Raw genomic sequence first — 24785 nt, forward strand, 5'->3', positions numbered from 1 at the left:
AGAGGAGGAGGAGGAGGGGAAAGAGGAGCATCCCTACTTCGTGGATTTTCACTTATCGCGGGTGGTCCTGGAACTTACCCAGGATAAGTGAGGGAACACTGTAGTCACTTTATGACTTTCCATGGAAGTACTACAGCCTAACAACAACAACAAAACTTTATTTACATACCGCTCTATCTCCCCGAGGGGACTCAGAGCGGTTTCCAAGTGACATCATCAATACATACAGAGTAAACAACATAAGCATAAAATTAACAAAACAATATAAGCATAAAAATCACAATAGCAATATATATTTAATAATCCTGCCTGTTCAAGGCAATTTAAGCCTAGTACAATTTCTGCTTTTCACCCAAAATTAAGAGTTAATTAGTAGGCTTGGGCGGTTTCGTTCGTTAATTTCGTAATTCGTTATTAATTCGTATTTAAATTAGCTTACGATCCAATATTGAGCCATGCAGGACTACTGTGAGGAGTAATTAAAAATCGAAACAATTTTTCCAATTTATTTCGTAATTATTTCGTAATTATTTCATAATTATTTCGTAATTATTTCGTAATTATTTCGTAATTATTTCGTAATTATTTTCGCATGTCTGGTGCAAGTTTTATAGTTGTTTGTTTTATCACACCAACAGTCAACAACAGAGGGAGAGGGAAGCTTCAGAAGTTCCCCCTGTCCCATTTGGAGGGTTTTTTTAGCATATTGCGCAATCTCGTCCGCCATTAACGAATCGATTCGTAATTTTACGAAATTCCGTAAATTTCGAATTTTTTTAAAGGAAAATTTCGGAATTATTAAAAAAAACGAAACGCAAGGGCCCCCTAAAAACAAAACGAGTTTAGAACCAAATTTTTCCGTGGTTACCCAAGCCTATTAATTAGCCCAACTATATTTCAGCTAACAGGAATCAATCAACTAATTAAAAGTTTATTAAAGAAAAGAGTGTTCTACATTAAAAAAACCTAGTTCAAAAATACATTCCGAGGTAAAAAGTACAACAGTATTCCCAAGGTATACGTAAAAGGCGAAAAGTGAAAGTACATCCAAACTATAGGCTCCAAAACGCATTCCAAAATATAAGCTACTCAAGTCAGAGTATTCTTGAACAAGCAATACATAAAGTTCCGCACTGACAGAGAAGCCAAAATCTACAAAACTTAGTCCAAGAATGGTATCCAAATGAAATACTAACACCCGGAATCCCTCTGTTTATCTTTCAAACACTGGGAAAACCTTAATTACTAGGCTTGGGTAACCACGGAAAAATTTGGTTCTAAACTCGTTTTGTTTTTAGGGAGCCCTTGCGTTTCGTTTTTTTTAAAGAATTCCGAATTTTTCCTTTTTTACGAAATTTTGTAAAATTACGAATCGATTCGTTAACGGCGGACGAGATTGCGCAATATGCTAAAAAACCCTCCAAATGGGACAGGAGGAACTTCCGAAGCTTCCCTCTCCCTCTGTTGTTGGCTGTTGGTGTGATAAAACAAACAACAACTATAAAACTTGCACCAGACATGCGAAAATAATTACGAAATAATTACGAAATAATTACGAAATAATTACGAAATAAATTGAAAAAATTGTTTCGAATCTTAATTACTCCTCACACTATTCCTGCATGGCTCAATATTGGATCGTAAGCTAATTTAAATACGAATTAATAACGAATTACGAAATTAACGAACGAAACCGCCCAAGCCTATTAATTACCTCCACTTGGCACTATGTCACCGTAACTGAATACAATGAGTTATGGGCAATAATCTAGCATCTTCCACCTCCTTCACATTTATTTATTTGATTTATTTATTTATTTACGACATTTATATGCCACCTTTTTCACCTCGAAGGGGACTCAGAGCGGCTTACAAGATATATATCTTTCCCAGGGTCAGGGAGAGCCTCTGGAAGAAGAGCCTCTGGCAACGTTTCATGGGAAACATCCTCACTAAAAGCAGATCTGTTTGTAAAACAATGCCCATCATCCAGGAAAGAACGACTTTCTCCCTGAGGCACTACAGAAGTGATGGGCTCCAATTCAGGAGCACAAGACCCCACCAAAGGACCGCCTTCTTCCTCCTCAAATTAGGCCTCAACAGAAAGGACGAGTCCAAATCAAGGTCCCCAGGACTGTGGGCCCATGCTCACATCATGCTAAACTGAGACTATCCTACTTTGGACACATCATGATCATGGTCCAAAACGATCATCGTTTTTGGAAGCCTACAAGGACCACCAATGCATCCAAGATACTATAGGCTCAATTGGCAAAACCACCCTTGAGTCTTCCTTGTTCAAGGAAGATCCTAAAAAATGCATGAGGTCACCATAAATCCACAAGTAGTCACTTGTGGATTTATGGTGACCTCGTGCATTTTGTAGGGTCTTTCTTGTAGGCACAAGATCTGACTGGTCTTCCTTGTTGGAAAATGCTAGGGGAAAAGTAGGGAAATGTTGTGTGAACTGGGAGGCGGAGGACGGATGTCTTCATACCCAGAACTGTCCCAACGTGTTGATGTGCTGTGACTTCAGCAAAGCGTCGTCGTCGCTGTCCATGAGGCTCTTGCCGTGAACGACGGCTGCGTTGTTCACAAGGATGGTGATGTCTCCCACCTGGGATGGGGCAGAAAGCAGGAGACTCGTGTTAGATTGAAATGACACAACATTTCTAGTCATGGAAAAATGCTTTTTGATGGACATGTGGAATATTGATAGGTACTGACTGTGAATGTCATGGTGCAATACCTAAGGGAATGTGTTAATGGCTGAATCATAACCAACCATGTGAGGGTTATTGCAAAGGGGTTGGATCAGCCAGTGTCCCTTACTGATGTCCTGTTAGCCAGTAGCTATATAAAGAAAACTAGCTGTGCCCTGCCACGCGTTGCTGTGGCCTTTAGTAAGAGTTTTGAAGTCTGTGCCTGGCCTCTCTTCCTTCCTTCACTCGCCCTCTTTCCCTCTTTCTCTCTCTCACACTCCTTCCTTTCCCCTCTTTCTCTCTCTCTCTCTCTCTCTCTCTGGCATCCCTCCGTCCTCCCCCTTCTTTATGCTTGTGTGTAAACTTGAGTCTCTTCTGTTGGTCATGGGGGTTCAGTGTGGCATGTTTGCCCCAATTCTGTCGTTGGTGGGGTTCAGGATGCTCTTTGAGTGTTGGTGAACTCTGAATCCCAGTGACTACAACTCCCAAATGTCAAGGTCTATTTCCCTCAAACTCCATCTGTGTTCATATTTGGGCGTATTGAATGCTTTGGTCCGGATCCATCATTGTGTCTTCAAAGTCGCCCCCTCCCTTCGCCCCCACCCCTTCCCTCCCTGAGTCACTTTTTCCCTCCTCCCACCCCCTCCGGAAAGACACGCCCCCTCCCTTCGCCCCACCCCTTCCCTCCCTGATTGACTCCTGGAAGGAAAGGGGTCGGGCGAAGGGAGGGGGCGTGTCTTTCCGGAGGGGGTGGGAGGAGGGAAGGACTCAGGGAGGGAAGGGGTGGGGAGAAGGGAGGGGGCGACTTTGAAGACACGCCCCCTCCCTTCGCCCCACCCCTTTCCTCCGTGACTCACTCCTTCCCTCCTCCCTCCCTCTCCGGTTAGACACGCCCCCTCCCTTCGCCCCACCCCTTTCCTTCCAGGAGTGTCTCAGGGAGGGGAGGGGTGGGGAGAAGGGAGGGGGCGACTTTGAAGACACGCCCCCTCCCTTCGCCCCACCCCTTTCCTTCCAGGAGTGTCTCAGGGAGGGGAGGGGTGGGGAGAAGGGAGGGGGCGACTTTGAAGACACGCCCCCTCCCTTCGCCCCACCCCTTTCCTCCGTGACTCACTCCTTCCCTCCTCCCTCCCTCTCCGGTTAGACACGCCCCCTCTCTTCGCCCCACCCCTTTCCTTCCAGGAGTGTCTCAGGGAGGGGAGGGGTGGGGAGAAGGGAGGGGGCGACTTTGAAGACACGCCCCCTCCCTTCGCCCCACCCCTTTCCTCCGTGACTCACTCCTTCCCTCCTCCCTCCCTCTCCGGTTAGACACGCCCCCTCCCTTCGCCCCACCCCTTTCCTTCCAGGAGTGTCTCAGGGAGGGGAGGGGTGGGGAGAAGGGAGGGGGTGACTTTGAAGACACGCCCCCTCCCTTCGCCCCACCCCTTTCCTCTGTGACTCACTCCTTCCCTCCTCCCTCCCTCTCCGGTTAGACACGCCCCCTCCCTTCGCCCCACCCCTTTCCTTCCAGGAGTGTCTCAGGGAGGGAAGGGGTGGGGAGAAGGGAGGGGGCGACTTTGAAGACACGCCCCCTCCCTTCGCCCCACCCCTTTCCTCTGTGACTCACTCCTTCCCTCCTCCCTCCCTCTCCGGTTAGACACGCCCCCTCCCTTCGCCCCACCCCTTTCCTTCCAGGAGTGTCTCAGGGAGGGAAGGGGTGGGGCGAAGGGAGGGGGCGTGTCTTTCCGGTGGGGATGCGGCGAGGCTTGGAGTGTGCGGAGCGGGGCTTGGAGGCAGCATGGGAGGAGTAAGATGAAGGAGGGGGTGGAGGGAAGGGGGCGGGGGGAAGTTGCGTTGTTTGTGTGTGTGTGTGTGCCGTGGGGAAGTGCGGTGACGTGTTCGCGCTGGGCGGGGCGAGGGAGGGAGGGAAGTGCGTTGGCCGTTCGACCATGTGTGCGTGCGTGCTGGGGACTTTGCGCCAGTGCGCATGCTCAGTTGTTTTGCTGTTTTTTCTGTGTGTGGTTGTGTTGTTTTGATTTCTGACTGGATTAGTTTGTACCTAGTGGGTTGTCCTTGGGGCATGGCAATTTTGGTGGAGTTTTGTGGAGGGGTTTTAGAGTTTTGCTTCCCCGTTGGACGCCAGTAGGAAATTTATAGATATAGATGAACGTATCCATCTTTCACTCTCCTGTGTGACTCAGTGTGAATATCTGCCTATGTTGTATGTGACTATCTGATGACTGATTTTTTGCAAGAACAAGAGATATCATGATGCAATACCTAAGGGAAAGACCGTAATGACCCAAAAAGCTATAGACCAGTGGTTCTCAACCTTCCTAATGTCGCGACCCCTTAATACAGTTCCGCATGTTGTGGTGACCCCCAAACATGACATTATTTTCGTTGCTACTTCATAGCAGTCATTTTGCTCCTGTCATGTAAATGCCTGATATGTAGGATATATTTTCATTCACTGGACCAAATCTGACACAAATACCCAATATGGCCAAATCTGAATACTGATGGGATCGGGGAAGGGGGAGTCATTTTGTCATTTGGGAGTTGTAGTTCACCTACATCCAGAGAGCATTGTCGACTTGAACAATGATGGATGTGGACTAACTTGGCATGAATACTCAATACGCCCAAATGTGAATACTGCCTGGGAAAAATATACCTTGACATTTGGGAGTTGTAGTTACTGGGATGTAGTTACTGGGATGCAATCTGAACTCCACTAACGATGGAGTTGATCCAAACTTGGCACACAGAACTCCCATGGCCAACAGAAAATACTGAAAGGGTGGGCATTGACCTTGAGTTTGGGAGTTGTAGTTCACCTACCTCCAGAGAGCACTGTGGACTCAAACAATGATGGATCTGGACCAAACTTGACATGAGTACTCAATATGCCGAAATGTGAACACTTGTAGAGCTTGGGGAAACTAGACCTTGACATTTGGGAGTTATAGTTGTTGTAATTTATTGTTCACCTACAATTAAAGAGCCTTCCAACCCCACCAACGATATAATTGGGCCAAACTTCCCATACAGAATCCCCATAACTAACAGAAAATACTGGACAGATTTGGTATGAATTGACCTACATTCGGAGAGCACTGTGAACTCAAACAACTATGCCAAAGGGGTTCCTAAGACCATCAGAAATATGTGTTTTCTGATGATTTTCAGTGACCCCTCTGAAACCCCCTTGCGACCCCTCCCCCAGGGGTCCCGACCCCCAGGTTGAGAAACACTGCTATAGACCTATCTCCCTGCTGTGCCACCTCTACAAAGTTCTGGAGAGACTTATTTTGCATAGAATTACGGAAAAAATAGACCCCTATCCGATCCCACAGCAAGCTGGCTTCAGGAAAGGCAAAAGCTGCACATCGCAAGTGCTGAACCTGACTCAGCACATAGAAGATGGCTTTGAAAGGCAGCAGATCACCGGAGCTGTCTTCATAGACCTGTCCACAGCTTATGATACTGTGAACCACCACCTCCTCCTGAGAAAAATGTATAGTATCACAAAGGACAACCACCTCACTCGCCTCATAGGAAACCTGCTACAAAACAGGAGCTTTTTTGTTGAGTTCCAGGGCCAGAGAAGCAGATGGCGGAAACAGAAGAACGGCCTGCCTCAGGGGAGCGTGCTTGCTCCATCCATGTTCAACATCTACACAAATGACCAGCCACTGCCAGAAGGGACAGAGAGCTTCATCTATGCTGATGATCGTGCCATTACCGCTCAAGCAGGGAGCTTTGAGATGGTAGAACAGAAGCTCTCCGAAGCTCTAGGTGCTCTTACTGCCTACTACAGCTGATCCCTAATCCATCCAAAACACAGACATGTGCTTTTTATCTCAAGAACAGACAAGCATCCCGAGCTCTGAGGATCACCTGGGAAGGAATCCCACTGGAGCATTGCAGCGCACCCAAATACCTGGGAGTCACTCTGGACTGTGCTCTGACCTACAAGAAGCACTTCCTGAATATCAAGCAAAAAGTGGGTGCTAGAAACAATATCATACGAAAGCTGACTGGCACAACCTGGGGATCACAACCAGACACAGTGAAGACATCCGCCCTTGTGCTATGCTACTCTGCTGCTGAGTATGCATGCCCAGTGTGGAACACATCTCACCACGCTAAAACAGTGGATGTGGCTCTTAATGGGACATGCCGCATTATCACGGGGTGTCTGTGCCCTACACCACTGGAGAAATTACACTATTTAGCCGGTATCGCACCACCTGACATTCTCCGAGGAGTAGCAGCCAATAGTGAAAGGACCAAGGCAGAGACATCTCCAGCTCATCCCTTGTTTGGGTATCAGCCAGCACGTCAACGACTTAAATCAAGAAATAGTTTTCTAAGATCTACAGAGACACTTGCTAGAACACCTCAGCAAGCAAGAGTCCAAAAGTGGCAGGCTCAAACCCAGAGCTCCAGCCTCCCTCCAGGGAAGAGGCCCCGACATACCTTCTCACGGACCGCTTTGGCCTGCCGGTAGACCTCTTCCCGGTTCCCCACGTCACAGACGAAGTAATGGCACTCGGTGCCCATGGCTTGGATCTCTTCGGCGGCTTCCTTCAAGCACTTCTCTGTTCGGCCCCAGAGGATGATCTGCAAAGAAAGGGTTGGAAAGTCATTATGGGGGTGGTTTGGGATATTTGCACATCAGTAGAATATTGGATTGGTTTCCCAGCCAAGACAATGCAGAATAAATGTATGCAGTTATCCACGGAAGCGGACTATTATCCTAACAACGCCCTTCAACAATCCAAGACTTCCTGTTTTGGTCCTTTCTTTCTCTTTTCCTTCTTTTGTATCTTTTCCCCTTTTCTTTTCCTTCCTTCCCTCCTTCCTTCTTCATTTTTTTCTCATCCCCTTTTCTATCCTTCTCTCAATGTCATGCAGGGTAATTTGACTTTCTTGATGGTTCTTGACCAGTGACCCCTTGACCAGGAACCACTTGACCAGGGACCACTTGACCAAGGACCACTTGACCAAGGACCACTTGACCAAGGACCACTTGACCAGGGACCACTTGACCAGGGACCACTTTGATCAGGGACCACTTGACCAAGGACCACTTGACCAGGGACCACTTGACCAGGGACCACTTAACCAGGGACCACTTCACCAAGGACCACTTGACCAGGGACCACTTTGACCAGGGACCGGTTTTACTAGGAACCACTTGACCAGGGACCATTTTGACCAGGGACTACTTTGACCAGGAACCACTTTGACCAGGGACTACTTTGACCAGGGACCACTTTGACCAGGAACCACTTGACCAAGGACCACTCGACCAGGGACCACTCGACCAAGGACCACTTGACCAAGGACCACTTGACCAAGGACCACTTCACCAAGGACCACTTCACCAGGGACCACTTTGATCAGGGACCACTTGACCAAGGACCACTCGACCAGGGACCACTCGACCAAGGACCACTTGACCAAGGACCACTTGACCAAGGACCACTTGACTAAGGACCACTTGACCAGGGACCACTTGACCAGGGACCACTTAACCAGGGACCACTTCACCAAGGACCACTTGACCAAGGACCAATTTGACCAGGGACCAGTTTTACCAGGAACCACTTGACCAGGGACCATTTTGACCAGGGTCTACTTTGACCAGGAACCACTTGACCAGGGACCACTTGACCCAGGACCACTTGACTAGGGACCACTTGACCAGGGACCACTTTGACCAGGGACTACTTTGACCAGGGACCACTTTGACCAGGAACCACTTGACCAGGGACTACTTTGACCAGGAACCACTTGACCAGGGACCACTTGACCAAGGACCACTTGACTAGGGGCCACTTGACCAGGGACCAATTTGACCAGGGACTACTTTGACCAGGGACCACTTTGACCAGGAACCACTTAACCAGGGACCATTTGACTAGGGATCACTTGACCAGAGACTACTTTGATCAGGGACCACTTGACCAAGGACCACTTGACCAGGGACCACTTGACCAGGGACCACTTAACCAGGGACCACTTCACCAAGGACCACTTGACCAAGGACCAATTTGACCAGGGACCAGTTTTACCAGGAACCACTTGACCAGGGACCATTTTGACCAGGGTCTACTTTGACCAGGAACCACTTGACCAGGGACCACTTGACCCAGGACCACTTGACTAGGGACCACTTGACCAGGGACCACTTTGACCAGGGACTACTTTGACCAGGGACCACTTTGACCAGGAACCACTTGACCAGGGACTACTTTGACCAGGAACCACTTGACCAGGGACTACTTTGACCAGGGACCACTTGACCAGGGACCACTTGACCAGGGACCACTTGACCAAGGACCACTCGACCAGGGACCACTTGACCAGGGACCACTTAACCAGGGACTACTTCACCAAGGACCACTTGACCAGGGTCCACTTTGATCAGGGACCACTTGACCAAGGACCACTTGACCAAGGACTACTTGACCAAGGACCACTTGACCAAGGACCACTTGACCAGGGACCACTTGACCAGGGACCACTTGACCAAGGACCACTTGACCAGGGACCACTTGACCAAGGACCACTTGACCAGGGACCACTTTGACCAGGGACCCGTTTTACCAGGAACCACTTGACCAGGGACCATTTTGACCAGGGACCACTTTGACCAGGAACCACTTAACCAGGGACCATTTGACTAGGGATCACTTGACCAGAGACTACTTTGACCAGGGACCACTTGACCAGGGAGTACTTTAATCAGGAACCACTTGACCAGGGATCATTTGACCAGGGACCACTTCACCAGGGACCACTTCACCAAGGACCACTTGACCAGGGACCACTTTGACCAGGGACCGGTTTTACCAGGAACCACTTGACCAGGGACCATTTTGACCAGGGACTACTTTGACCAGGAACCACTTTGACCAGGGACTACTTTGACCAGGGACCACTTTGACCAGGAACCACTTAATCAGGGACCATTTGACTAGGGATCACTTGACCAGAGACTACTTTGACCAGGGACCACTTGACCAAGGACTACTTTGACCAGGAACCACTTGACCAGGGACCACTTGACCAAGGACCACATGACTAGGGACCACTTAACCAGGGACCACTTTGACCAGGAACCACTTGACCAGGGACCACTTTGACTAGGGACCACTCTCCAACATTAGTACCAAAAGGGTTACGAATCAGTTTTTGATCAACTTGAGATTTGGTCTGGTTATTTGGGGGTGCTGATTCAGAAAATTGCATTGGATAGACCACATCAGCTCTAGTTTCCGATACAGAACATATGCCATCCAGTAGTCGCCATGTTTAATAAGTCGCGGCACTATAAGAGGGCTTCACAAGACCAATCGCTCTTGTTGCAATGGTATAGTAATGGTGAGGCCACGGACCATATTTTAGTTCTTGCAGACCACTAGTGGTCCACAGACCACTAGTGGTCCACAGACCACAGGTTGGGAACCACTGCGATAGATATAATGATAGATAAATGATAGATACAGATTGATAGATAGATTTGAGTCGCCGAATTAGGCTGAAAAATGCGGTATAAAAATAAAGTAAATAAAAATAAATAAATAAATAAAATTTAAATGAAGACTGTTACAGACAGCTATTTTTGGGTCCTTCAGCCATTTTGGCTAATGAGCAGGCGTGCATTGTGGGAAATGTAGTTTAACAGCAAGATCTTTTGCAATCTCTACCATTGGGGTCCTGGCCTTCACAAACTACAGTTACGATGGCTGTGATTAGCCACGCCCACCGCTTCCCTTCTTGCAGCGCTGGCGGAAAGACTGAGATTTTAAAAACTCCCTTCTATTTACCAAACTTTAATGGTTGTGAAAATTAAAATAACATTGGGAGACATCCGAACATTATAGAATATTTCCGAAAAAAGTGGTTCAAATTCGGATTCTCCTTTCCTACATGGTTCAAAACCCGATTCGGATGTCCAAATTTGTACGTTTTTTTCCGAGTTTCCATTTTTGTTTTTTTTCCTATCCAATCCTAATAGATAGATCGAGGGATAGATAGATAGATAGATAGATAGATAGATAGATAGATAGATGATAGTAGGGCTGGGTGGTTTCGTTCGTTAATTTCGTAATTCATTATTGATTCGTATTTAAATTAGCTTACAATCCAATATTGAGCCATGCAGGAGCAACTAAAAATCGAAACGAATTTTTCAATTTATTTCGTAATTGTTTCGTAATTGGTTCGAAATCGTTTCGAAATCGTTTCGAAATCGTTTTGAAATCGTTTCGAAATTGTTTCGTTATTATTTCCGTATGTCTGGTGCAAGTTTTATAGTTGTTGTTAGTTTTATCAGTGATAAAAAAATAAATTATCACACCAACAGTCAACAACAGAGGGAGAGGGAAGCTTCAGAAGTCCCCCCTGTCCCATTTGGAGGTTTTTTTAGCGTATTGCGCAATTGCGTCCGCCATTAACGAATCAATTCGAAATTTACGAAATTTCGTAAATAACGAAATTTTTTAAAAGAAAAATTCGGAATTCTTTTAAAAAACGAAACGCAATGGACCCCCTAAAAACGAAACGAGTTAAGAAACAAATTTTTCCGTTGTTACCCAGCCCTAATAGATAGATATGTTATTTCCTTTCTTAAAAGTAACCATCGTAGCACACATCAACAACAACGCCCTGCATTGGCTAACACCAAACCAAGGAATTCCAAAGATACAAACAAACTGGGACTCGGTAAAAAAAAACTTCAGACAATGGAAAAGAGAGATCATTTATTTTTAAAAAAGTAAATCACAGTTAAAGAAAAACCAACAATGAAACTTTTTACAAATACATTGAAAAAGACATTAAAGATCTTCAAAGACTAGATGGAAGTCGCCTTTTTTCTTTCTTTCTTTTTGTTTGTTTTGTTTTTTTTCTCATAAAACCTAAAGGATTTTTCTTCCAATTTTTTTCCTTTTTTTCAATTTTTCCCTTACTTATTTTTTCCCCCTTTGGATTTATTTTTATCATATTAGGACTTCCTCTCCCCTCTCCCCCCTCCCCCCGTCCACCTTCTCTCTCTTCCCAAATCTCTCTTTCTACTCCTTTTCTATTTACAAAGATCATGTTCTCCCACTTTTACTGTTAAAAAAATTGTCGTTTTTTGGTATATATATATATATATATATATATATATAATCAATAAAAAATAACACCCTGCATTATGCATAGAAGTCAATCAGGTTGTATATCACCATGTACACCAAAGTGTACCCAAGTTTATAGCCGTGAGTGACCAGACCCAACATGCTTCTACGAGCGACAACGCCATGTCTCCCGTGACAGGGAACCAAACGTGGTCTCCCCACATCAGTCCACAATGCTTCACTTCACCTTTTCTAGATGCCCATCATTGGGTCGGAAAACGCGACTTCCTGGAAAGCGTTGAGGTTTCCTCTTCTTCCCTCTCCCCGCCTGTCTCTTTCTTTCCCTCTTTCCCTCCCACCGCAGCAGACACGCTCTCCGTTTCAAGAAGTTACTGACCAGAAAATTGGCGAGGGCAGCAGCCCAGCGAGGCAGTTAATCCCTGCTGCCGGGTCCCTCCTCCTCCGCGCCAAGTCTAAGTGCAAACTGTGCAAACCCTGCTTCTTCCTTAGTGGGAATATGCGAAATTTTCGGAAGTTTTGTAAGTCGTAAGGAAATTTGTTAAATATGTACGTCCAAAGCGATATCCGGCACGTGGCCCAAAAACGTTATAATCGAAGCTTACCCCATATATTTTTGTATTTGGTAAATCCCGGAAGGCTCCCTCCCAAAGTTGGTTTGATTTTTACGGCAAAAAGCAAAGCAAAGGACCGGTGTTGTGATGGAGTCTTTGAGTAGTGATACTACTGGGAGTATTAGGAGGGGAAGAAAGACTACTTGTGAGCAAGTCTCCGATGAGGAGCAACAGAGAAAGCGGATCAGGGAAATACTTATGGAATCCAGTGATGATTAATCATTTGAGGGCTTCGCAGGGAATAATGGGTGTGAAACTGAGGAGAGTGGTATGGCAAGTTCAGAGGATGGAGAAATGGACTGGACTAAGGTGCAGGAGGTTCAGAACATTTGTGAAGAGCCCACAAGTAGCGACATGTTTGTAGGGTTCTTTGGTTGGCACAGTGGGCATCCGGCTGAGTCCTGGGGAGTTATGGGTCTGGATAGAAGATGGCGAGACTGGAGGGATCAGCAAAGGGCTTCAGCTGAAAGGAGGTCTGGTGAGGCGTTGTCTGATTCCAGTTCTGAGGAGGAATTGGGGTAGGAGTGTCAGCTGGTAACAGAGTGTCGGCTGCTTCCAGTTCAGAGGATGATTTGTGAATAAAAGTGGGGTTGGGAGATGGGGTTTCTTGCAGTCGGCAAAGTGTTGATGGGTATTCGTGTGAGAGCTGTTTGAGAAGACGTGTTTGGGAAGACTTCTGTGGGCGTAAGTTTAATCCAGATTATCCTTGGCTGTGGGGGTTGGAACTGTGGGGTTTTCTCTGGACTGCCTTTGTGTTGATCTTATGCATTAGCTGCTGTGCTGCCGTTCTTCGTTTTGGCTCTGTGTAAGACCTGGACTGGTTTATCGAGTTTGTTGCCTTCTCCCTCTTCGACCCGGATTGGATTCACGACGACGACTACGCCACGTTTGGACTGACTTCGTAGACGACTCCAGCCTTTCTGTTTGACAGAAGGCCCCGTTGGACGTCCAGAGTGTGGAGACTAGGCATGTGCAATCCATGGTTCTAAAGTACTTACAAAACTAAATTTCTGGTGGTGAAAACTAGGGGGCGCTGGTTTTTTTGCTTCTACAGTGTTGCTAAAGTTCTGGTGGTGAAAATTTCAGAAATCTAACAAAATAATAATGATTTTTTTCCCGAAATAATTATGAAATATCGCTTTGGATGTACAGATTTAACAAATTTTGAAAGAGTTCTGAAATTTTCATCACTGGAACTTTAGCAACACTGTAGAAGCAAAGCACCAGTGCCCCCTAGTTTTCACCACCAGAATTTTAGTTTTGTAAGTACTTTAGAACCATGCCTAGTGGAGACGTTGTTCTAGTTGGGAAGAAGGCTGTGACTCAGCTAGTTAGTAGCCAGCTGCATTAAATCGCTACTGACCGAGAGGTCATCCATTCGAAGCCAGCCTGGGTCGGAGTGAGCTCCCAACCATTAATAGCCTAGCTTGCTGTTGACCTCTGTAGTCTGGAAGACAGTTGTATCTGTCAAGTAGGAAATTTAGGTACCACTTTATGTGAGGAGGGTAATTTAACTAATTTACAATGCCATAAAACCTTCCAGTGGTGTGCAGAAGAATGAGGAAGTACTCAATCAGTGTCACAAGTGGACCATTAATAGTCTAGCTTGCTGTTGACCTATGCAGCCTGAAAGACAGTTGCATCTGTTAAGTAGGAAATTTAGATACCGCTTTATTAACTAATTTAACTAATTTAACTAATTTAACTAATTTAACTGATTTAACTAATTTAACTAACTAATTTAACTAATTTAACTAATTTACGACACCATAAAATTCAACTAATTTAACTAATTTAACTAATTTACGACACCATAAAACTTTCCAGCAGCGTGCAGAAGAATGAGGAAGTACTCCATCAAGCAGCTCTCCCAGTGGCTGGAATCGAGCATACACTCATGAAGCCGGAAAGCTGGAATGTTAAATAGCCTCTGTGTGTCTGTCTATATATGTTGTATGTCTATGGTATTGAATGTTTGCCATGTATATGTGCATTGTAATCCACCCCGAGTCCCCACTTTGAATTCCACTCATGGGAAAAAGTGAGATAAAAATCAACAAATATCATCATCATCATCATCAATAACAACAACATAATCATCATCATCTCCATCATCATTATATTGTATACTATGGAATGTATTATATTATATTTATTATTATATTATAATATTATATCATATTATATTTATTATTATATTATATTTATTATTATAATATAATAATAAATGTTATATTATATTATATTAATTATTATATTAATTATTATATTATAATATTTATTGTTTATTTATTTTATTTATTTACGACATTTATATCCCGTAAATAAATAAAATAAATAAAGGGGACTCAGAGTGGCTTACAAGTTATATGTACATACAATATATTATATTATTAGCACAGCACAATATTAGTATTATATATTACTATATTGTACTATACCGCTGTACTGTAATAATATTAGTGATATTACATGTAATATGAAATATAACATTATTATATGGCATTATTATTAGTATTATATTGTATTACATTATAATATTATCAACATTTTATGTGTATATAATGTATTATATCATTAGCACAGCACAATATTAGTATTATATATATTATACTATATTGTACTATTATTAGTAATATTACATGTAACACAAAATATATTATTATTATATTGTATTATTATTACTATATTGTATTACATTATAATATTATCAATATTATATGTACATATAATATATTATATTAGTAGCAGAGCACAATATTAGTATTATATATTACTATATTGTACTATACCACTGTACTGTAATATTATTAGTAACATTACATGTAATATAAAATATATAATTATTATATTGTATTATAAGTAGTAGTATTATATTGTATTACATATTATTATCAATATTATATGTGTATGCAGTATATTATATTAGCACAACACAATATTAAGATTATATATTACTATATTGTACTATAGCACTATACTGTAATATAATTAGCAATAGTACATGTAATATAAAATATATAATTATAATACCGTATTATTATTAGTAGTATTATATAGTATTACATTATAATATTATCAATATTATATGTATACACAATATATTATATTATACTGTATATTATATTATTAGCACAGTGCAGGAGACAAGGTGAAACTGTCTTCCTGGCCCCCTCTCTTCACTCTGGTGAATATAGTACTATATAGTACTATAATAGTATTACCATAGCACAATATTAGTATTATATATTACTATATTGTTCTACACCATTATACTGTAGTATTATTAGTACTAGTATGATTAGTAGTAGTATTATATTGTGAAACTGTCTTCCTGGCCCCCTCTCTTCACTCTGGTGAATATAGCACTATATAGTACTATTATAGTATTACCATAGCACAATATTAGTATTATATATTACTATATTGTTCTACACCATTATACTGTAGTATTATTAGTACTAGTATGATTAGTAGTAGTATTATATTGTGAAACTGTCTTCCTGGCCCCCTCTCTTCACTCTGGTGAATATAGTACTATATAGTACTATAATAGTATTACCATAGCACAATATTAGTATTATATATTACTATATTGTTCTACACCATTATACTGTAGTATTATTAGTACTAGTATGATTAGTAGTAGTATTATATTGTGAAACTGTCTTCCTGGCCCCCTCTCTTCACTCTGGTGAATATAGTACTATATAGTACTATAATAGTATTACCATAGCACAATATTAGTATTATATATTACTATATTGTTCTACACCATCATACTGTAGTATTATTAGTACTAGTATGATTAGTAGTAGTATTATATTGTGAAACTGTCTTCCTGGCCCCCTCTCTTCACTCTGGTGAATATAGCACTATATAGTACTATTATAGTATTACCATAGCACAATATTAGTATTATATATTACTATATTGTTCTACACCATTATACTGTAGTATTATTAGTAATTTTACATGTAATATAAAATATATAACTATAATACCGTATGATTAGTAGTAGTATTATATTGTATTACGTTATAATATTATTAATATTATCTATATATATAAATCTGTAAGGGGCATCCAACGGGACAGCAAAACTCAACCCCCCCCAACGAAAATTAACCAAAATTCCCATGCACCTACCACAACCCACAAGGTACAAACAAATCGAATCAAAATAAAAAAACAACACAACAACACACTCACAAAATGACAAAACAACTGAGCATGTCCAATGGCACCCAGCCGCAAGTTCCCTGGTGCGCATACATGGCCTGCTGGCCAACGCTCCCTCTGCACAAGCCACGCCCCATCCTCCATCGCCACGCACGCGCGATCACCCCACACCACAGCCCCTCCCTCCCCCTGCCCTCCTCCCCCTCCTCCCCCTTCTTCATCTTACCCCGCCCACGCCACCTCCAAGCCTGCCCTGTCAAAACCATCCCTCCTCCCCCTCCCTGAGTCAATCCTTCCCTCCTCCCACCCCCCTCCGGTAAGAAATGCCCCCTTCCTTCGCCCCCCACACCCCTTCCCTCCCTGAGTCAATCCTTCCCTCCTCCCACCCCCCTCCGGTAAGACACGCCCCCTTCCTTCACCCCCCCTTCCCTCCCTGAGTCAATCCTTCCCTCCTCCCACCCCCCTCCGCTAAGACACGCCCCCTTCCTTCGCCCCCCCCCCCCCGGAAGGAAGGAAAAGAGAAGGAAACACGGAAGCAAAGAGTGAAGGAAAGAAGGAACGAGGTAGAGAAGGAAGAAAAGAGAGAAAGAGGAAATGAAGAGGGATGGAAGAGAAAGAAAGAGAAAGAGGGGGGAAGGAAGGACAGACAAAAGGAAGAATGGAAACAAAAACCACAGGAAGGAAGGAAGGAAAGAGGCAGAGAAGGAAGAAAGAGAAAGGGAAGGAAAAGAAAAAAGGAAGAAGGAAAGACGAAGAGAAGGAAGGAAGGAGAAAGGGACAGAAAAGGAAGGAAAGAGGTACCGAAGGAAGGAAGAAGAGAAAGTAGAAAGGAAAGAAAAATAAAAGGAAGGAAAGGCAGGAAAGAGGTAAAGAAGGAAGGAGAAAAGGAAATAAAAAATGAAAGAAGGAAGGAAACATGGAGGGAAGAAAGGAGGCAAAGGAAGAAAGGGGGAGGGAATGAAGGAAAGAGAGAAGGATGAAACCAAAGAGCGAAAAAAGGAAAGAAAGAAAGAAAGAAAGAAAGAAAGAAAGAGGAAGAGAAGGAAGAAAGAAGAGAAAGGGGGAGAAAAAGGGGGAAGGAATAAGTAGGTACCTCTATTTCATAATACTCCAGATATCTACCTCTACTTTGAAAAGATTTACTATAGGCCACAGCAACGCGTGGCAGGGTACAACTAGTATGTATATATAAGAGAGGGGGCCAGGAAGACAGTTCCACCTTGTCTCCTGCACTGTGCTAATCATATAATATAGTGTAATATATTATATGATTAGCACAGTGCAGGAGACAAGGTGGAGCTGTCTTCCCGCCCCCCTCGCTTCACTCCGGTCATCTCATCTCATCGAGTTGGTAGCAGCCACAAAAACAACCAAGTTTCTGGAGTAGAACAACTACATTCAAAGGAAGGACTGCACAATGAAACAGGAATGACACTTCCAAACCAGGAACAGAACATTTTTTCCCAAATGTTGTTACACAGTGTTATTTATCCCCCCGCCTTCCATAGATTGAATGCAGGCTCCTTGGCCCGACTCCCAGCCTTGCCTAGAAGACCAGCTTTCCTGCCTGCTGCGAATCAGCAGGAAGCCCCAAAAGAAAACAGATCGCCAGCCTCGAGACATCCAGCCCATTGCTGCGGTTACATAATCCCTGCGAAAGAGAAAAGACATCAAGACGGCAAGGACAGCGCCAGGATCTTCTCAATCAAAGCCAGGGCAGATCCTGGAGCAGATCATGAAGGAGGCAGGAATGCTGTGATCACTCAAAGTCAGCATGGATTCTTCCAAAACAAGTCATCCCATCTCTATTTTTGATAGAGTTACAAGCTTGGTAGATGCCGGGAATGCTCTGGATGCAATATATCTTGATTTTAGGAAGGCCTTCAACAGAGTCCCCCCATGACCTTGCAGCAAACTTAATTACTTAGGCAATCCCTCATAGCTTGAGGATGATGGCCTTCCAGAAGTGGTGTCTCGTGCCTGGGTCCGTAGACGGCATCACAAACTGCTGCTCTGGGCCAGAGTGAAGACAGAGGGGGCCAGGGCCAGAGTAAGAGAGAGGCGGCCAGTTCCATCTTGTCTCCTGCATATGTCATCAGTTGGGGACCACTCCCCACAGCATCAACTACCACTCTGGGCCAGAGTGGGCACCAGGGAACAGTTCCAACTTGTCATCACTTGGGGGGCCCTCCCCCCATCACCAACTGCTGCTCTGGGACAGAATGAAGAGTGAGGGGGCCAGGGAACAGTTCCAACTTGTCTCCTGCATATGTCATCAGTTGGGGACCCCTCCCCCCAGCACCAACTGTCACTCTGGGCCAGGGTGAAGAGGGGGGGGGGCAGGGAACAGTTCCAACTTGTCTCCTGCATATGTCATCACTTGGGGGCCCCTCCCCCATCACCAACTGCTGCTCTGGGACAGAATGTAGAGAGGGGGGGGGGCAGGGGACAGTTCCGTCTTGTCTCCTGCATATGTCATCAGTTGGGGAACCCTCCCCCCATCAACAACTGCCACTCTGGGACAGAATGAAGAGAGAGGGCACCAGGGAACAGTTCCAACTTGTCTTTTGCATATGTCATCACTTGGGGACCCCTGTCCCCATCACCAACTGCCACTCTGGGCCAGAGTGAAGAGAGAGGGGGGGGGCAGGGAACAGGTCCATCTTGTCTCCTGCATATGTCATCAGTTGGGGACCCCTCCCCCCAGCATCAACTACCACTCTGGGCCAGAGTGAAGAGAGAGTGCATCAGGGAACAGTTCCAACTTGTCTCCTGCATATGTCAACAGTTGGGGACCCCTGTCCCCATCACCAACTGCCGCTCTGGGCCAGAGTGACGAGAGAGGGGGCCAGGGAACAGTCCCATCTTGTCTCCTGCATATGTCAACAGTTGGGGACCCCTGCCCCCATCACTAACTGCCGCTCTGGGCCAAAGTGAAGAGAGAGGGGGCCAGGGAACAGTTCCATCTTGTCTCCTGCATATGTCATCACTTGGGGGCCCCTCCCCCCATCACCAACTGCTGCTCTGGGACAGAGTGAAGGGGGGGGGCAGGGAACAGTTCCATCTTGTATCCTGCATATATAATCAGTTGGGGGGCCCTCCCCCCATCACCAACTACCACTCTGGGCCAGAGTGAAGAGAGAGGGCACCAGGGAACAGTTCCAACTTGTCTCCTGCATATGTCATCACTTGGGGGGCCCTCCCCCCATCACCAACAGCTGCTCTGGGACAGAATGAAAAGAGAGGGGGCCAGGGAACAGTTCCAACTTGTCTCCTGCATATGTCATCAGTTGGGGACCCCTTCCCCCCATCTCCAACTGCCGCTCTGGGTCAGAATGAAGAGAGAGGGCACCAGGGAACAGTTTCAACTTGTCTCCTGCATATGTCACATGGGGGCCCCACCCCCCATCACCAATTTGGGAAATAATTTTAAAATCGAAACGCCAGCGCCCCCTATATACGAAACGAGTTTAGAACCATTTTTTTCTTGATCAACCAAGCCTAGAATGTAGTGGTGGTAGTAATGTCACGGAGGGGCAGCTCCCGAAGGCCACGGCCCACCTTCCTTGGGTGGCTCTTCTTCCCTCCGGGGGCTCCCTTCGGTGGGTGGCGGAAGCGGCAGAAGAGGCAAAGGCTCAGGCGGCGATGACGAGCCTCCTCCGCCGGGACCATCCACTCCGGGGACTTCTGGAGCAGCAGCACACGCGGCGACCACTGCCACTCTGAGTGAGGAGGTGGCGGAGGCATCGCGAGACCCAAGCGTCAGAGGGAATAGCACGTCGGGGTCTGTTGGTGGGAAGGGAAGCGCGGAGGAGGAGGAGGCTGAGCCTATGGCGCCACTACCGCCGCCACCGCCGCCACCACCAGCTCGGCCTTGTGAAGTCTCCCAGATCTGGATCCAGGCCACGCGGGGATCCATCCATCCAATGTTCCCTCGCTATTTGTACTGTATATCTTAAATTCATCTTTTTTTTAAGAAAACCGCAAAACGCGAGTCCGCAAAACGCGAGTCCGCGAAACGCGAGTCCGCGAAACGCGAGTCCGCGAAACGCGAGTCGCGAAACACGAACCACAAAATAGCGAGGGAACACTGTACATTATTTTAACATGGTTTTAATGATTGCTTATGTATTGTTTTTAACTATGACTTATGTTTAATTGCGGTTTTATTATTGTAATTGTTATGTAGTGGCATCGTAACGGTGCCCATTGTAAGCCGTCCGGAGTCCCCCTTCGGGGGCTGAGAAGTGACGAGATAGAAATACGGTAAATACGGTAAATAAATAACATAATTTTTCTTCCCGAGTGATCAAGGTCATTTCCTAATTAGTCCCGTCATAAAAACATGGGAAAAGTGGACTGAAATGCAAAAACTTTTTGCGAGAGGGACAACCTGCAGCACATTTTGCTCTAGTTTTTTTCAATGCGGCAGCCACAAAAACAAAGTTTCTGGAGTAGAACAACTACTTTCATGCAATTAAATAGGAAATATCACATGCAAACCAGGAACAGGACATTTTTCAAATGTTACCTAGTGTGATCAGAACGCATTTAGATTATTTTTTTTTTAAAAAATGGAGAGTTGGTTTCTTTGGGAAAGGTGTGTGCAGCGTATAGTCTCCAGGGCACAAGGCAGCTTGCAAGTTCACACCCGTCCTGGGAATCTGGCATCCGAGCCCCACGCCCAGAACTTCACACAGTTTCTTTTTGTGGAGGAGTGTTTGTAGAATTCCCCTGGGGCTGTGCGGGATGGGTGGAGGGTTAGGGGAGGGGCTGGAAGCTGGGTTTGAATGCTAGAGTCAGAAGAGACTCCAAGGGCCATCCAGTCCAACCCTAAAGAGATAGATAGGTAGGTAGGTAGGTAGGTAGATAGATAGATAGATAGATAGATAGATAGATAGATAGATAGATAGATAGATAGATAGATTCCTAGAGGTGGAGGAGATGCCAAGGATCATCCAGTCCAACCTATAAGAGAGAGAGATGGGGGAGGGGGGATTCCTAGAGTTGGAAGAGACCCTGGGGGCCATCATAGTCCAACCCACAAGAGATGATAACCAGATAAGTAAGATAGGTAGGTAAGTAGAGATAGATAGATAGAGAGAGATAGGGAGAGAGAGAGAGAGAGATTCCTACAGGGCCATCATAGTCCAACCCACAAGAGATGGTAAGTAGATAAGTAAGATAGGTAGGTAAGGTAGGTAAGTAGAGATAGATAGAGAGAGAGAGATAGGAAGAGAGAGAGAGAGAGAGATTCCTACAGGGCCATCATAGTTCAACCCACAAGAGATGGTAAGTAGATAAGTAAGATAGGTAGGTAAGGTAGGTAAGTAGAGATAGATAGATAGATAGATAGATAGATAGATAGATAGAGAGAGATAGGAAGAGAGAGAGAGAGATTCCTACAGGGCCATCATAGTCCAACCCACAAGAGATGATAGGTAGATAGGTAAGGTAGGTAGGTAAGGTAGGTAAGTAGAGATAGATAGATAGATAGAGATAGGAAGATAGATAGATAGATAGATAGATAGATAGAGAGATTCCTACAGGGCCATCATAGTCCAACCCACAAGAGATGATAGGTAGATAGGTAAGGTAGGTAGGTAAGGTAGGTAAGTAGAGATAGATAGATAGATAGAGATAGGAAGATAGATAGATAGATAGATAGATAGATAGATAGATAGATAGAGAGAGAGATTCCTACAGGGCCATCATAGTCCAACCCACAAGAGATGATAGGTAGATAGGTAAGGTAGGTAGGTAGGTAGGTAGGTAAGTAGAGATAGATAGATAGATAGATAGATAGATAGATAGATAGAGATAGATAGATGATAGATAGATTCCTAGAGGTGGAAGAGATGCCAAAGATCATCCAGTCCAACCTATAAGAGAGAGAGACGGGGGGGGGGGGGGGATTCCTAGAGTCGGAAGAGACCCTGAGGGCCATCCAACCCCATAAGAGAGAGGAAGAGAGAGAGATTCCTACATTTGGAAGAAACCCCAAGGGCCATCATAGTCCAACCTACAAGAGATGATAGATAGATAGATGATAGATAGATAGATATTCCTAGAGGCGGAAGAGATGCCAAGGTCTATCTTGGCCAACCTATAAGAGAGGGGGGGAGGACCTAGAGTCAGAAGAGACTCTGAGGGCCATCCAGTCCAACCCATAAGAGAGAGAGAGAGAGAGAGAGAGATAGAGATAGAGAGAGATTCCTACAGTTGGAAGAAACCCCTAGGGCCAACATAGTAGTCCAACCCACAAGAGATAATAGATAGATGAGATGGGTTGCACCTCCAATGGCAGAAGGGGGTTGGGCTGGATCTCCTCGGGGGGGGGGGGGGGTGTTGTTGGACTGGATAGCCTTTGGGGTCCCAATTCTATGATGCAACAATTCTTCCCAAAAGGGTTATATTGGATAGCTTTTGGGGATCCCATCCCATTCTGTTCATCTCCAATTCCTCCTCTGGCAGAAGAGGGTTGGGCTGAATGTCCTTCCCATTCTATGATGCCATGATCCTTCCAGGAAGGGTTGGACTGGATGGCTTTTGGAGGACCCCTTCCAATGCTAGGATTTTTCCAATGGTTGAATGGCCTTCCCATTCTATGATGTGATGATCCCCCCTGAAACGGTTGGACTGGATGGCTTATTGGGGGCCCTTCCAATGGTATAATCCCTCCAAAGGCTGGATGGCTTTCCCATTCTATGATTCTTGCAGAAAAGTTGGAGTGGATGGCTCTTGGGGGTCTCTCCCAATTCTATGAATCTACAATGGGAGAAGCAGGTTGGACTGGATAGCTCTTTGGATTCCCTTCCTATGGCTGGATGGATTCCCCATTCTATGATATGATCACCTCAGAATGGGTTGGACTGGATGGCTTTTGGAGGTCCCCTTCCAATGCTATAATTCCAATGGCAGAAGGGGGTTGGGCTGGATGTCCTACCAACTCAATGATGCTATGATTCCAGGAGAAAGAGTTGGAACTGGGTGGCCTTTGGGGGACCCCTTCCAATTCTATGCATTACAATTCCTCCAATGACAGAAGGGGGTTGGGCTGGGTGTCCTTCCCATTCTATGAGGCCATGATCCTTCCAGAAGGGTTGGACTGGATGGCTTTAGGGGGACCCCTTCCGATGCTATATAATCCTCCACTGGATGATGAGGGTTGGGCTGGATGTCCTTCCCATTCTATGATGCCAGGAAGGTTTGGAATGGATGTCATTTGGGGGACCCCTTCTAATGCTATAATCCTCCACTGAATGATGAGGGTTGGGCTGGGTGTCCTTCCCATTCTATGATGCAAGGAAGGGTTGGACTGGATGGCTTTTGGGGGACCCGTTCCAATGCTATATTCCTCCACTGAATGATGAGAGTTGGGCTGGGTGTCCTTCCCATTCTATGATGCCAGGAAGGGTTGGACTGGATGGCTTTTGGGGGACCCCTTTGAAGGCTATATTCCTCCACTAGATGATGAGGGTTGGGTTGGATGTCCTTCCCATCCTATGCTGCCATTATCCTTCCAGGACTTTTGGGGAACCCTTTCCAATGCTATCATCTTCCACTGGATGATGAGGGTTGGGCTGGATGTCCTCCCCATTCTATGGGGCCATGATGCTTCTAGGAAGGGTTGGACTGGATGGCTTTTGGGGGATCCCTTCCAATGAGGATGATGAGGGTTGAGCTGGTTGTCCTTCCCATTCTATGAGGCCATGATCCTTCCAGAGGGGTTGGAATGGATGGCTTTTGGGGGACCCCTTCCGATGCTATATAATCCTCCACTGGATGATGAGGGTTGGGCTGGGTATCCTTCCCATTCTATGATGCAAGGAAGGTTTGGAATGGATGTCATTTGGGGGACCCCTTCTAATGCTATAATCCTCCACTGAATGATGAGGGTTGGGCTGGGTATCCTTCCCATTCTATGATGCCAGGAAGGTTTGGAATGGATGTCATTTGAGGGACCCCTTCTAATGCTATAATCCTCCACTGAATGATGAGAGTTGGGCTGGGTATCCTTCCCATTCTATGATGCAAGGAAGGGTTGGACTGGATGGCTTTTGGGGGACCCCTTTGAAGGCTATAATCCTCCACTGGTTGTTGAGGGTTGGGCTGGATGTCCTTCCCATTCTATGCTGCCATTATCCTTCCAGGAC

The 24785-nt window shown here is 45.3% G+C and overlaps 1 protein-coding gene across 2 annotated transcripts in view; it reads right to left on the minus strand.

Annotated features, from left to right (window-relative positions):
* DHRS3 (dehydrogenase/reductase 3) overlaps window positions 1-24785 on the minus strand; it is a 40744-nt gene that overhangs the window by 12548 nt on the left and 3411 nt on the right. For both annotated transcript variants that reach the window (XM_060758806.2, XM_060758808.2), the window contains exons 2-3: window positions 7164-7307; window positions 2498-2617 (exon numbers count right to left, since the gene is read on the minus strand). In XM_060758806.2, the coding sequence (XP_060614789.2) occupies window positions 2498-2617; window positions 7164-7307 (264 nt within the window). The remainder of the gene's footprint in view (window positions 1-2497; window positions 2618-7163; window positions 7308-24785) is intronic.

This window comes from Anolis sagrei, chromosome 13, assembly GCF_037176765.1.
Source record: "Anolis sagrei isolate rAnoSag1 chromosome 13, rAnoSag1.mat, whole genome shotgun sequence".
NCBI classification, from domain to species: domain Eukaryota; kingdom Metazoa; phylum Chordata; class Lepidosauria; order Squamata; family Dactyloidae; genus Anolis; species Anolis sagrei.